This window comes from Tigriopus californicus, chromosome 2, assembly GCF_007210705.1.
Source record: "Tigriopus californicus strain San Diego chromosome 2, Tcal_SD_v2.1, whole genome shotgun sequence".
In the NCBI taxonomy this organism is placed as follows: Eukaryota; Metazoa; Arthropoda; class Copepoda; order Harpacticoida; family Harpacticidae; genus Tigriopus; species Tigriopus californicus.
In genome coordinates this window covers 10,034,470-10,049,771 of record NC_081441.1, presented here as the reverse complement: position 1 = coordinate 10,049,771, position 15,302 = coordinate 10,034,470, and the positions used below count along the sequence as shown (strand labels likewise).

The following is a 15,302-nucleotide window of genomic DNA, read 5'->3' as shown; positions in this document are numbered from 1 at the left end:
TAGAGGTCCGTGGTTTGATGCAGTTGTGAGCCTCACAGCATTTTGTAACAGAAAAGACACTGTAAAGGAGACTAAAAGCATTTTTGTATTTCACTCCTGTTTTTTCCATGTTCATCTTCTCAACAAGATCTTGTCGTCGTATGAAGTGCTTATTTGGAAACAAGTCAACGGTTTAGAAAATTAGATTTTTTTTTTGCTTCTGTTTGCAGTCCACATGTCTAGAGGTCCGTGGTTTGATGCAGTTGTGAGCCTCACAGCATTTTGTAACAGAAAAGACACTGTAAAGGAGACTAAAAGCATTTTTGTATTTCACTCCTGTTTTTTCCATCTTTTCAAAAAAAAGCGGCCCAAACAAAGTGGTCTATTCAAGAGAGTTAGTTTTGACCGGCAATTGACTTATTCCTTCATAAAATAGAGATCATTACTTCGACGTCTACTGAAAGTGTCTCCAAAAGTCTAGAGAGCAGTTCAAAACATACCCATTGGCAATATGAGTACCTTAGATGAATATCAAATCCTGCCATGCATCAAAAGATAAACAATTCAATGATAGCTCAATTCTCCTCTACCAATTCTCTGAGATTAGACCAAATTCTAAGTTCAAATTTTACCGGACCAAAAAAGTTTCGGAAGTTAATTACATACATTATTCGTTGGCTGGAAAATTAACAACGATGAGTGATTAAGCGAAAGTATGCCTGTCCATTTACCTTTTTTTACGAACAGCTAATTGATTTTTAGACGTCAAATTTGTTCTCCTTTTTGTCAATTTCTTGGAATGCTCACGATGTACAGAAGAAGAGGGCGTAAGGACCAAATCTTTATGGACTAATGATGGTAAATCCACAAAAGTGTTATCGCAAAAAAAGGCCCTTAGCGTCTTAGGAGCTGATATACAAATGTAAAAGACAATTCATTTTATTTTGATAATTACCGTTCAACATTCACCTATTCGGCTAATTCACAAAATTCAAGTAATTCCACCTGCCTCTTCCATTAACATTAAAGAATCTCACATTCATCTTGGTTTATCACATGTTTCAGACTCAACATGTATTTCAAAACTATTCATTTACAGTACTTTTTCTACACTAATGCATTGTACTGGGGTGGACGAATGGCAGCGATCAAGAAAATCGATCTTAATCATGGTCGGCAATCAGGTTCGTGTTGCCAAAAATAGCAACACTGGTAACTCTAGTGGCTGACAAGTCAGAAGGGAATAAGTACCGAAAGAAAGATTAGACTGCATTTCACCGGGACGGATCTGGCTTGACAAATCGGAAGAAATCACAGCTTTTCACGGAAAGATAAGGTAAAGCTGTGAAATGAATGAACCATGATGCCATTGGAGAGACCAGAGACAAAGATACGTAGAGGCACATCATGTTAACTGAACGAAAGGAGCCGATCTTGGAGAACAAGAAAAATCTAATGCGTTATCTAGGGTGGCAATTGAGTGAGCTTGTGTCTTCATCCACCGTTAAGGGCTGGTTGTGGATGGTGGGCTTCAATTCAGAATTATTTTCGTTGTCTCGTCTCTGCGACTAAAACAACCATAAAACGAATTAGTTAATAGTCGAGTGCTCGGCTACTTCTTCACCTTCTCAAGCGAGAGGGTTTGGCCCAGTCTTGCTGGAGGTGGATTTCGGTGGCTGCTCTGATTCCGGATTTAATGGAGGTGTCCATCCAGCCATGAGGTACTTCGGTATGTTCTCCGGCGAAGTAGAGGCGACCCTCCGATCGGGAAAGATCTTCTTGGAGCTCAGAAAACTGAAAGGTAGTTTAAAGAGAGAGGGTGTCAGAACCAGTGATGGAATTTTTTTAAAACCCATTTTCGAACACAGGACTGAAAATGGTGCCAGAAGATAACAGTTTTCAAACACCTATTCATGATTCTTCTTTAACGGTTAGAGAGGGTCTTAAGTAGTATCGAGGCCTAACTGTTGTCGTTTGAAGCTGAGGAGGGTATTTTGCATCAACATTAAAGAAATTAACCTTATAGCCTGATCATGTTTGAATTCTGCGCCATAAGAAATTGAGGTGATGCCAAAAGTGAAAACAACCACGTTCGGGATTTTTGAAGGTCTAAGGTTGTTTTTTCATTCTAAGCTATTTTTTTACAGGTACTTGACTTTGTTTTTGTTGTAACTAGATATACAACGCTCATGCAAATTCTTATTAACATAATTAAGTGCCACTTATTTTCAATTACAGACGTCAGTTGTACATATCATAGCCTGAGCATTCTGAGTTTAAAGGATCTAGGAAGCAACATATTTCCGAGAAAGCATTGTTTCCATTTTGCCAATCATCTTAACCATTGTCAGCAATTTTAAACCAGTTTCAAGAAAAGATCCATTCTATGTATTAAAGTACAATCTTTTCTCGGTCTGAGATTGACTCCTCTCCTTTAAAGAATTGGGCTCAGGCAGTGGTTTCGAATTGAGATGAGACACCGGCCAGAAAGCAGATTTGGCTCATTTTTTTGTTCATGGTTCTAAAGTCATGTGTCACTCCGAGAATGGAACTTAAGACCATGTGTGCATGAAGCTTGGCAAAATAAATATGACTTTTTTTTTGACCAGGGATAAACGCTACAACTGGAGTTGGAAGATGCTATTCTGATCAAATCGTTGAGTAGTGTTGTTTCCACATTTTACAGTTCAATTTAAAAATTCTGCGTCAGTTTTTTAGATGGGTCATACTCAGGGCAGATCAAAACATGTAAATGCAGTTTGTTTACTTTTCCTGATCTTTTTGCGTTATTTGCACTATTAAACTTCGCTCTTTCCTTTGGAATTTGAAATTGTTGAAATAAATTCCTAGACATTTTATTTCATTTTGGCCCCTTTCAGACCTCTTGCTCTTTAATATTTTAAGTTATTTTTTCCTGAACAAGCTGTTTACACAACCTTTCAAGGTTAAATCATTTCAGTTTTCAAAATCGACTTGTTTCATTTCATGGCCAAAAGCAGTTGATGTTATACTTCAGTGCCAACACGTGCTGCCAAGGCGGATGTACGGTTCATTTCATTGCCAAAAGCAGTTGATGTTATACTTCAGTGCCAACACGTGCTCTGAAGCAGAAACATTCAAATTTCAGCAAGCTGTATTCGTTCAATTATTCTTGTGAAGTGGAGAAAAAGGATTGAAAATCAAGTTTTGCGTCTTGATTTTCAGGGTTATTGTTGTATGCTGAAGAAAAAGCAAAAGACAAGCATCACGACCAACACACACCATGAGTTTAAGAAATTTGAATCGAAATAATTGCGTAATAAAGCTCAATTTAATATCATACTTGGTGTAGCTTTCACGCTAAATTGTTATCAGGCTCAATATCCAAATACCGATTGCTCGAATAAACCGTTGCTTTGAAATAAATGACCAATTTTATCCTGGCATGATGCAGTTTGGCTGGGCACCTTGTCTTTACTTTTACTGCATGAATCACGTCAGGTGCTTATTTTCCGTGGCAGTTTGAATCACTTCATAATCCCTAGATAGAGGGTTAAAGAAGTAACCTAGTCCATTTTACCCTTTTACCTTTGGCTCCCAGCACTGTCCAAGCTACTTGATGTTAAAATAATTTAGGAAAATAGAGTGATTACGATGTTGGCTCATGTACTCTTTTAACGTTCTTACCCTTTGCTAACCGCCATTTTTCCTCTTTCATAATTTTGCTCATAACCCTGTTCAAAAAGGGAACAGAGCGGAAGGTATGTGCGTTTTTGCCAATCTTAAGGGCATTTTTGAACAATCAAAATCAATTAATTGTTCATTGATGGCTCAAGAAGAGACTGATCGACAGCAGATAATGAGATAGGAGAGGTCAAAGATGTTGGGATTGTGCAGTATTTAGAGATGGGCCGAAGGGTAAACTTGAGGTTACTGTACGCTTTCATAAGTATCCAGGGCCAACTCAAGCGACCGCAGAGGCTCAATGTGCGTTTTGAGGGCACCCTCAAGTCCTCGAGAATCCAAGCTACACTTAGTTCGAACAATGACCTCCACTTCTCTTCTTTTTCGGGCTCCTTCATTGTTTAATTGCTCCAATCAATTATTTGTAAGGAATGCGTAGGCGTTGTTGATCCACTAGCATCTTTCAAGTCAAATTTGGGCAATTTTTTTAGGTTTTGGCTTGCATTCCAGATCAACCCTACTTTCAAGGGCTAGCCCGGTCAGTCAGCTCAAAGTTTTTGGCTAACCAAATTCTGTTTAAAATTTAAGTGGCAACTATTAGATGAAATATAATCTTTCATTTTCATAGCACTGGGGATTACATTCCTCGTAGTGGTTAGTAAAAACTCTTAAAAACAAAAAAAATAACTTTTTCACAGGAGGGAAAGAAAGGACTGATGTAATCAAACCAATTTTCGTAATTGAAGAAAGGATTCCCCTTGAGAAGAAAATGGAAAATAAGAAGCTGATATCGTTCTATGGAGGAAACCCACATGCCTAGTCAACCTGCACGTGCATTTATTTGTTTTGCCATTTATTTCAATTTGCAGCTTTAATGACGCAAACAAATTTGTTCTGATATTGAGCCTAGATATAAATATGGTGACAGAGCAACACCAACAGATGCTTTTTGGACTTTTGTAACACTTTGATGTTTGTCCAAGTTCTCCCTTCACGAAATGCTCAAAATCAGAGTGCCCGACCACATGCTCCATTATATTTCCTTTACTTCATATGCCTCATTCCTTGGTGAAATAGAAATATTGCATATGTTTTCCAGAACATTTTTCTGATGAAATTAAAAATAAATGAAATGTTACCCCTGTTTTGGACGGGACAAGTAACTTTACAATTGATTCAGTAACTTAAATGAGGATTAACTTTTTTAGATTCTAGCGTTCTTGATACGAGTCCTGGATTATTTTGCAAAGAATGCGTTTTTATTTTTGTTTTCAAATCAACCGAACGTTCGATTCACCGATTACTCCGACTCAAAACTCGCTGAATATTATAGTGTTGTAGTAGAGTTGTACAAAGGGAGATTTAACACTTTCCCTTTATGCACGTCATTTTAGCTCTTGATTCTGACATTTGATGAACGAGAAACTTCTTTTTCAATTTAGATCAAATTCTTGTCATGAAAAACTACAAACGGTTTCAATCAAGAAATAGCCTATTCTTATTCTCGAGTTGTCGTTTCTCATTTGACACCATTCTTGGTCGAAGCTGCTTTGCAAAAAAACGAAGAACAACTATCGTCTATATTTCTTTGGTTCCATTCTTAATTGCCATAAGAAATGCGATAGGTCCTCATTTCAACCTGACATTGGCCATTGACCCTTGGTCCATGACAAACCTGTCCAGGCTAATGAACTTGTAACTTGCACTGAATGAACTTGATCCTGAAAACTGACGAAGATTCAACAATCTAATTTTTCAAATCCATTCACAGTTACCAAGAACATCAAGTCTAGCAGTCTCATTACCTTCCCCCAAATTACGTCGTATGTTTTCACACAGTTCTACCTCCTCCATTTACCATTTGATTTTACTACCACTACCATACTGTGGTTTGATAGAGCTATGTATCCAGTGGTAGAAAAAATACGGAAAGGTCGCTTTGGAGAAACACGTCGGTTTCAATTTTTTTTCGTTTTAAATCTTGAGATTCTCCGTTGGTCAATGACGGCTCAAGTCTTCAAACTCGCTTTCACCAGGGCTGAGTGGAAGCAGATCTTCGTTTGCACCAAGTCACCTTGTTCACTGGAGAAGCTCTAAATGCCATTTTGATACTGTTATTCTGGATAGTACGAAACATGACGGATGCTCTCCGCGGAAAGCCAGAACTTCTTCCAACATGACGAGAGGCATTTGAAGCTTGATTTGCTTCGAAAGACGCTCAGAAATTGGAGTAAGCGGCAACAGAAGAGGAAGAAAAACTGAGATGATCTTTAAACAGGTTTGATCAAGCTCGTCCAGAAAAGTGCCAGTAAGTCATGGACACGGCGGGATGATTATCCAAGGTAGGCATTACGTGGTCATCACTTCTCAAGCAACGCTTCCGAGCAATAACAAGAAAGTTTCTGATCGCTTCACCACGAGATCCCCGTCAATGGGACTGATTTAAACTTACTTGGTAGGGTGCGAACATGAGGAAAGCTCCCAAATACAGAGGATCGGATGACCACCGCTTCACGACGGCGCTCGTGAACTCTTTCTTCAAGAATGCGAGGCTTCGTTGGTGGATTTTGGCCAGACCCTCCAGACATTCCTCAACGATCTCATCATCGGTCATCCCCGTTAATCTCAAGGCATCCCGGCCCCAAGTATAAGATGCTAGAAGGACTCCAACACCTAGGAGATCCAACAACAGAAGGAGAAAACGCATGACTTCACACGAAAACCACGAGAGAGAGAGAGGATTACCAACTCCATCTACGTAGTCGAGACAAACCTGATTTGGATTCCTTCACCGGGTAGTACACGATCTTGAGCGGCAAATCTGACACAGTCTGTCCGCCTTTCAACGACTTGTCTCCCATTTCCCAGAAGGGCGTGTCAAACACGAGGATCACTTTGGTCGAGGGCTGGTAATTCGCATTCCGTAAAGCTATCGATTTGTTCTGACTGAGTTGAGGTAGGAACGTGATGCCTTGTGTGACCGGGGCTGTGGTGGTGATGATGGCATAATCCGCTTCATGAACACTGGGGCCTTCATCGCAATCCACGCCATTGCAGTCCACCCTAATGTACAAAACATAGGTAGCTTGAGTTGTTCTCAATCAGCTGTCAAGTGCTGGTTGATATTTTAGTGAGATTTTTTCTCTTTTATGAATGTTGTTTGAAGTTGAATTTGAATTTGAGTCTGAAACCTTGTCCTTTCCAGTTCACGTCTAAGGCACAATAAAAAGTGTTTACCCAAATGTGCCTGCATTCGTACCTGAAAGATTAGACTACTTCACCTTTAGGGCATTTATGTTGCTACACACCGACACAGAAATTTGTTTCTGAGTAAAAAAATTCAGAAGAAAATAGTATGAAAATGACTAGCCTCAAATTGAAGATCTCTACGTTTCTTATTTTATAACTCTAATTAAAGAAGTGGCGATTTGGCGGGAAGCTCGTTCACAGTCCATATTTGTAGAAGTTCGTGGCTCAGCTCAAACAGTACATTCTTTTTTCCATGTACATATAAAACATAACAATAGTTCAAGGCCACCAAGCTACAGGGTGTAGATCAAAGTGCACATTGAGAAATCATTTTGCTCTCCAAACTGGTTTGTTAGAGCATTTGATCAATCATCTAATATGACATGCATTTCTTAATCCAAATCTCGATCTAATTAGTGCGCCGATACCCTTGTAAGATAAGTAACACCATTTGTTCATAATACTTACTCGACTTTTACTCCTCGAGCGCTTTGTTCAATTTGAACCACTTTCGAGCGATAATGGATGTCTTCTCTGAGATAGGGTAAATACCCACGAGGTAACAGATCCATGCCTTCTTCCACCATTTTCAAGTCAGCCTCGTGAAACGTACACTCGTCAAGGACATTCTCAACTAGGCCGACGTCAAGAAAGGCCTCAAAATTATAAAACACTCCAATCATATCAATGGCTCCTCGTGAGATGCCCGACATCAATAGCCAGTCTTTGAATGAATACTTGTCATATTTGGCCAGGAAATCCTCCCATTTCATGCTCTGAAGGTCATACGATGGTTGCTTTAGAGCATTGACCACAAGCTCGATGGGCTCAAAATCGGAATTGTTTCGACTCACATCGTAGATCTCGGAAAAGTACTTCAAATAAAAGTCTTTCAGCTCATTCATCTTGAACTTTCGTCCCCGGATAAAGTAATTATTAGGGCCCTCTTTGTTCTCAAAGTCGATCAGATGCAATCCCAATTCCTTGACCAACTGAAGAGTGAAGATCTGGCTCTTGGGAATCCTCATGGGCCCCACTTCGGATTGCCACCCATCCCTTAGATCCCGATAGGTTTGGATTCGACCCCCGACCCGATTACTCGCCTCAAAGATCTGGACCTCATGTCCGGCTTGCTTGAGGGCCTTGGCCGCGGCCAAACCCGAGATACCGGCCCCCACAATGATGATCTTCCTCTTGCCATTCACAGACTTGGGCAATCCATTGATCATAACATTGAATAGTGCGCTGGTCCCGTCTGCTCGATCGTGACAAATGCTGGAGATGAGAGAAATGAATGATATTTAAAGGGTGGGGACGTCTGATCGGTTTTTCATTTTAGCTCATCAATTTCGTTTACTAGAGCCAAACAATGATCTCTGGTCATTGGCCTGAGGTTTGGAATGAAGCATGTTAAAAACCTTGCCTTTAGTTGATGGTATGCTAAACAGAGAGTAGGCAGTTGGGCAATGTGCTTGTAGTGTTCATGAACAGCAGATAATGGAATGTGGTCTGCAGACCGTGAATTGATCGCAACAGACAGGAGCAAGTCCCAAAACAACCACAAACTGGATCATACAGAACTACTGGATTATTGGTGTAACCATTGAAATTCCGATGAAATTCCGGACCAACCAATCGTGACAATGGAAGACAAATACGCCAACTTCTTGGCATGTGCATGACTTTCAATTAGTGACTGATCTCAGTACTACAATTTGCTTTAGCACTTAATGCGACTTTCCAAACCATCAATTATAAAAATGAACCTTTGCTTTGATTTGGGAAATGGAGGTGTGTCTTTACAACTAGGAACGTAATCGTGAATTATCAAGGGGAATAAATAATAGATATCCCAAGTCCATTGAGTAAGGTAAGTTCTGAATGAGTTTATCATAACTGGAATGGTTGAGAATGAAATACGAATTTGATTATATTATTCCCATGTTGGTGATAAACTAAATCGTGTTTCATGAATGAGAGCCTTGTACAACTTTATATAAGGGAAAACAATCAAAGAAACATGTTGGCTCTCAAAAATAGCGTAAGAATAATAATTCAAAAGGAAATAATTAATATTGGCTCAATTGGTTCAGTTTATTGAGGATCTTGCACTTGACATTACAAAATAAAAAAATATTTAAAAAAAAAAAATAAAGTTTTCTTTATTTAAAGAAAAAGCGCTTTAATCATACCGCTTAAAAAATATCTCGGAACATTTGGGACCACTAACTACCAAATTCGTATTCCAACTTTGAAATATCAGCCCTTTTCCAGAAGTCCGTCCTTCCGATTTTTACCCAAGCGCAACAAAACTCAGTCCAGGAGTGACCCAAGCCATTGCTACAAAATTAAACAAAAAGTAATCTTACATGTCGCCCTCGAAATTGGGCCCTGATCCCGTGTGTCCATTAGCCAATCGCTCTTGTTCCATTGTCGGTTCTTCAACAACCTCGGCAAAAGCGGATTCTCCACCTGGTCTTGGTGCAGTGGCACCCGATCCAATGGTTCCTGGTTTGACAGTCATGAAAGGCCAATTCAAGCCCATGGTTGGATACATGAACTTTTTCTGAGAATTCCCTTGCACCACTTGCCATGGTTGAGCTGGAGTCACCAGATGACCTAACAACTTTTTGTCTGGTCTCGACGAGATCATAGATTGGCCATGAAACTGGTTGGGAAACCCAACCTTGGGATTGGGATTGGTATTGGGTTGAACGTATGGATAGGACGAGAGGAGATAATTGAATTGTCCGACTGAGGGACGGACCAAAGACAGACCGAGGATAAAGATGAGTGTCACAGCCATGTCTTCATTAAGGCCTATTGTTTCAATATTTGGTTATTCGATGTTACATAAGCCACCCACTCAATCCTGCAGTAATTGAAAAGAAACCGAATTCCTACACGCCCACGAATGAAAAAAAACAATAGGTTCTGATCACAGAACAACCAAATATTTTGGCTACCTTCGTTGTCTTCAAGCAAAGAACTTCAAAGAGCACGTCTTCACTCGGAGTCTTCTTTTTCACGACTGATAACTCCCAAGCCATCAACGCTACTAAACCGGGAGCTTCTCACTGGATCAAGGGAGAGTTCTCAAAACAGCATATCTTTTTGGTGAGCTGAGTGGAATGGCAAGCAAGAAGTGGAGAAAGATTTCACTACTCAATCTACCTTATTCTGTCAAATTGGAGCCCTGACTCACTACCATTTGTAGGTGAAGATGCCCAATTCGGCATTTTGATCTGAAATAAATGTTGCATTGAAAAGCTTTGTATGAATGTGGTCGTCATGAAGGAATGTATCTAACATGTTGCGAGCAAAGCGTTAAGGTGAAATGCTTGCCTTATACTTCTAAAGTACGCTTTTAAAGTACAGGGTGTCCCGAAATTTTGTTCCTTTTTTAAATTTATACATTTTCAGTGAATCTTGTGAACGAATATATAGTTAGTTACCAACATCATGCTTTTTTATTGCTACCAGTAATACATGCCAATTTAAATTAGCCACCACTTGGCTGATTCAGATTATATTTCTGCAATATCATGATGCTAACTCTGTACAAGTCGATTGTGCAACCACAACTTGAACATGATTCACCTTTTTTAGCTCCAAGTGTTTCAACAGGTTTGGAAAAGGTCGAACAAGTCCAAATTTGTTTCACTAGGAACATCACAGGATTGAGAGTGCTCTCGTATTGGGAGAGACTAAAAAAGTTGGGACTGTAGGTACAGTGTTCAGAGAAGGTACAAAAGGTATCTGATACTGTACGTCTTCAAAAGCATCCATGAACTTTGTCCCAACCCAGGATTTAGGGTCAATTCTAGTGACCGTAGAGGATTAATGTGCGTATTGAGAGCACCTTCAAGTCCTCAAGAATCCAGGCTAGTTTGAATAATGAAGTCCACTTCACACCAAACAAATTGAGGCGGCGATCGTATCCCATCACCATTTTTTTTTGCTCTTTCCATCTAGCATATTTTGAACAATGAAAGTCAGGGTTGAAAATTGTGTTTGCTCTTAACTACCCTGAGGGTGTTCTTGGTTTTGAATCATGTTACATTTGCTACTTTATGGTTCACAGCTTCTCAATCCAATTCCGTTGGACTTCAGACCTGATTTTTCAGTGCAATTGTCAAACAAAGAAAATCCTTCTCTGTCTTGAGTATGATGCATCGAATTTCCAAAGCCTCCATATTTCCACGACTTGACGCACAGCATAGGCTTCTAACAGGGAAGCTTTACCGGCTTGACCATGTCTAATACTGTTTTTTCCATCATGACCTTTGCGGCATTGTTACAAACCTTCAACAATCATTAACCCAATCAGGGTCCCAATCTTGATTCCTCAAAGTATTATGATGCAAGATATTTTTAACAATTACGCCAAGATTAAATGCCACTACTCATTATTGAAAAATGCTGACACAAAGTCTTCAAATGTTACGCGGTAAGACTGCTTGAAGCCAAAAACACAATTTCTTTGGAAAAGTAGGGTCTTGATGGGGAAAACTCATAAAAGGAAAAGTAACGAGTAATAACGTTACATAATTTTTTCGAGTAATGGTTACTTAATGAATTATTTTTTTTGGCCAAAGCAATTGTAACTGTTATTCGTTCCTTTTATTGAGGAACGACTAATGCACTGCATGTGAGCTACTAATAGGTCTATCAACATGAAACGTCGGTTCATCCCATGAAAACCAATTTGGTGGTCATGTAAGTGTTCATGAATAAAGGTGACCTAACCCCATGCCTAACCGACACTGCACCTCTTAGCACCACAATCATGGCTCTTATAAACGCAAATACTAAGTTCAAGAAGATTTTTACTAGGTCAAGTAATACCATGTCATGCAGAAGCTTCTTAATGACTCAAATTGGTTATGGCCTGCCTATTTTCGGTAAGTGCAAAAATATTGGTCGGATCGGTTTTGAAAAGAACCAAAAGAAAACAAAACTTCAAAAAATGGGGTTGGAGATCTTCTGTCGGATCTAAGAACAATGCGCTAGGCCTCTTTTCAAAAAGATCTTGGCATGCAGAAAGTGACATCACAGAGAATATGACTAGAATTTTTCAGTGCGCATGAAAAAAGTGAAGAGGGCAAGAGCATCAAAATAAGCGAATATTAAAAAACACGTCAATTCATCCTGATTGGATAGTAAGGGCCCCAAAATCTAAAATTAGCGAATGTTTTACGTTGTTGGGTAGAACGTGCAAAATTGTTGAAGATGTAAGCATAGCATCATTTCAATGACAATGACACAACAAAATATCAAAATCATCAGATGCAAAATGTAAGTCTAGGAGTGAAAGAGTAGAGAAAATTTCCTCTCATTTCAATTCATGAAAATTTTGCTCTTTGGCAATTATATTTTGATCAATTTCGGAATATTTGTTTTTCTTTTAGGATGTTTTGTCAATGGAAGTGTGTTTATGGAACTTGTAATTTTGACCCTTCAGTTTCAGAATTCTACCCCAGAGCTGGTTATGAGTAACTTTAAAATTAAAAAATGTCTCTTCCATGGAATGGCTTCCAGAGGAAGATGGGGTAAACTAGAACCACTATAGTAGAATAGTTCTTCTATATATAGTTCTACTATAGTAACTCTAGGGTAAACTAGGGCTCTCTAGTAGAAGAGTAAGAGCATGAAAAGCGACCCCTGACGGGCGCAGCCTCCAAGATCCAAGAAGGCAAATCTTATGACAAAGGAAAATAATCGGTACCATTTTCAGGTCACAATGCGTGCTCTAATCCTGCCGTCGACTTGTTTAAAAAAGAGAGGCAATGTCATGTTTATTCCTGCTCCGGCGGCTTTTTTCTTGCTTTTTCGTTTGAATTAAGAACAATTCAAGAAGTATATTTAGATAATGACGGGAAGTTAAAGTAAATCATCCAACTTCAATCGGCATTGTCAATAAACGGATGTCAGGTTCGTTGTCGGACGAAAAGGGTTGCCAGAGAAGACTTCAGCTTGGCGTTGACATCAGATAAAAGTAACTACCACATTCAATAACATAAAATACACGTAAACCATTATTTGGGAAATTTTCTCAAAAAGTCAGTGCTACGTGTTTACTTATATTTACTGGGCCAATTAGGCCAATCTTGACAAATCCAAAACGGCCTCACGTAAAATTCATTTTTGAATTTTTTTTTTTTGTTTTTTCACGGGCTTTTCTAACCGCTACAGGGAATGTAATCCTCAGTACTATTATTATTATTTTTTTTTTTTGGTTTGGTTTTTCACTGGCTTTTCTAACCGCTACAGGGAATGTAATCCCCAGTACTATTAAAATGAAAGATTATAATTCGTCTATTTATTACCTTTCAATTTTTATATGATATTTGGTCTACCAACGAATTTGAGTTGGCAGACCGAGCTAATCCTTGAATGTAGGGTTGATCTGGAATGCTATCTAAAAATTTGTCCAAGTCTGACTTGAAAGATGCTACCGGATCAACAAGGCCTACGTATTCCCTACGAATATCAGAGGGAAGCAAATTAAACAATGAAGGAGCCCGAGAAAGAAGAGATGTGGACTTCATTGTTCGAACTAGCCTGGATTCTCGAAGACTTGAAGGTGCTCTCAAAACGCACATTAAGCCTCTACGGTCACTAGAATTGACCCTAAACCCTGGGTTGGGACAAAGCTCATGGATACTTTTGAAAACGTACAATATCAGATACCTTTCGTACCTTCTCTGAGTACTGTACAATCCCAACCGTTCTAACCTTTCCCAATACGAGAGCTCTCTCATTCCTGTGATGTTCCTAGTGAAACATCTTTGGACTTGCTCGACCTTTTGCAAACCTGCTGAACTCATTGGAGCCCAAATGGGTGAGGCGTATTCAAGATGTGGCTGGACAATCGACTTGTACAGAGTTAGCATCGTGATGCTATCTCTGGACTTAAACGTGCGATATATCCAACCACACATTTGAAAAGCCTTACCCACCTTCAGCTGGATATGCTCATCGAACTTTCCATTATTTTGGAGGACTACACCTAGATCTTTCATAGATGAGACCTGCTCAATATCTTTACCTCCATTATCTACGAGTGGAGTATTTAAAGGAGTTGACCCAAATGTCATTGAGCGGAATTTCATTCCGTTCAGGGCCATATTACTCTCAGTTACCCAAGAGTAGATTCGATTTAAGTCCTTTGCAAGGCTACTGGAATCTTGGCCATTCCTACCAGAAACTAACTTTGTATCGTCAGCATAAGAAGAGAGACTGGCAGTGATACTAAGCTTTTGAAGCGGGGCAACGAATATTATAAACAAGAGGGGCCCTAAGATCGAACCCTGGGGAACACCTGACTTGACATCATGTATGTCACTAAGGGATCCCTCAACCTTAACCAATTGCTTCCTACCAGAAATGAAACTTTTTAACCAATTGAGAACCCTGCCTTGGATCCCAATTTCATGGAGCCTGTTAACTAAAAGCCCATGATCTACCTTGTCAAAGGCCTTGGCAAAGTCGAGATAAACTACATCAACTGATTCATGACTCTCTAGTCCCTCAATAACCCGCTCAATATGTTCAATCAGTTGGGTAACCGTGCTAAAATGTGCTCGGAACCCATGCTGGCTAGGAGGAAGGACTTCATGAATATCAAGAAATTCAACAAGTTTGAACTTCATGATCTTCTCAAACACCTTCGCAATATTCGAAGTGAGAGAAATCGGCCTGTAATTACTGGGGAGCGACTTATCTCCCCCTTTAAAAATTGGAACAACATGAGCTAACTTTAGTGAAGATGGAAACTTGCCCTGATCCAAGATGCAGCGCATCAAGTACGAGAAAACAGGAGCGAGAACCAGTGAGCATCTCATCAGAAACTGAGATGTCACACCATCAGGACCAGGAGAGCTGGAAAGCCTCAAGTCCCTTATGGCCTCTAAAGCATCTTGATCTGTGACTACAAGATCATCTAAACGCTCAGCTTGACTAACCATGTCAATCTCAACAGACTCATCTTCAGAGCAATGAGCTGTTGCTTCCGAACTCAGTGGGGTTGAAAACACACTAGAGAACTGATCTCCAAGCATGTTAGCCATAGTCTCTACATTGCTAATGGCTGCCCCATCAACCTCAAAAGGCCCAACAGAGTGTTTCATTTTTCTCTTAGAGTTCGCATAAGAGAAAAATGCCTTCGGATTCGACCTGACCTCCTGAACCACCTTACTCTCAGTTTGTAACTGGTCATATTCGATGGAGGCCTTAATCTTACCCTGAACTACGTCCAACTTTTTTTGGAGACTAGCCACAATTACTGGATTCGAAGTGCTCTTCAGCCTTTTTGCTAGTTTGCAACTCTTTTTGAACAAAGTCTTCCTATATTTTGGAATTTTTGTCCGTGTACCACCTTTCGGAACACATTCAGAGATTGCTAAACT

The 15,302-nt window shown here is 39.7% G+C and overlaps 1 protein-coding gene across 3 annotated transcripts; it reads right to left on the bottom strand.

Annotated features, from left to right (window-relative positions):
* Positions 1-774: 774 nt before the first annotated feature.
* LOC131876857 (L-amino-acid oxidase-like) lies at positions 775-9,924 on the bottom strand. 3 transcript variants are annotated; one of them, XM_059222370.1, is made up of 6 exons: positions 9,858-9,924; positions 9,261-9,763; positions 7,360-8,166; positions 6,416-6,705; positions 6,095-6,315; positions 775-1,773 (listed from the first exon to the last, which is right to left on the bottom strand). In XM_059222370.1, exons 2-6 carry the CDS (start codon positions 9,695-9,697, stop codon positions 1,600-1,602), a joined length of 1,929 nt encoding a protein of 642 aa, XP_059078353.1. In that variant the 5' UTR covers positions 9,698-9,763; positions 9,858-9,924; the 3' UTR covers positions 775-1,599. The 3 variants fall into 3 exon arrangements, with proteins under 3 accessions (XP_059078353.1, XP_059078351.1, XP_059078352.1); XM_059222368.1 differs by having other exon boundaries at positions 9,261-9,711; positions 9,858-9,914; XM_059222369.1 differs by having other exon boundaries at positions 9,261-9,791; positions 9,858-9,911.
* Between the last annotated feature and the right edge of the window lie 5,378 nt (positions 9,925-15,302).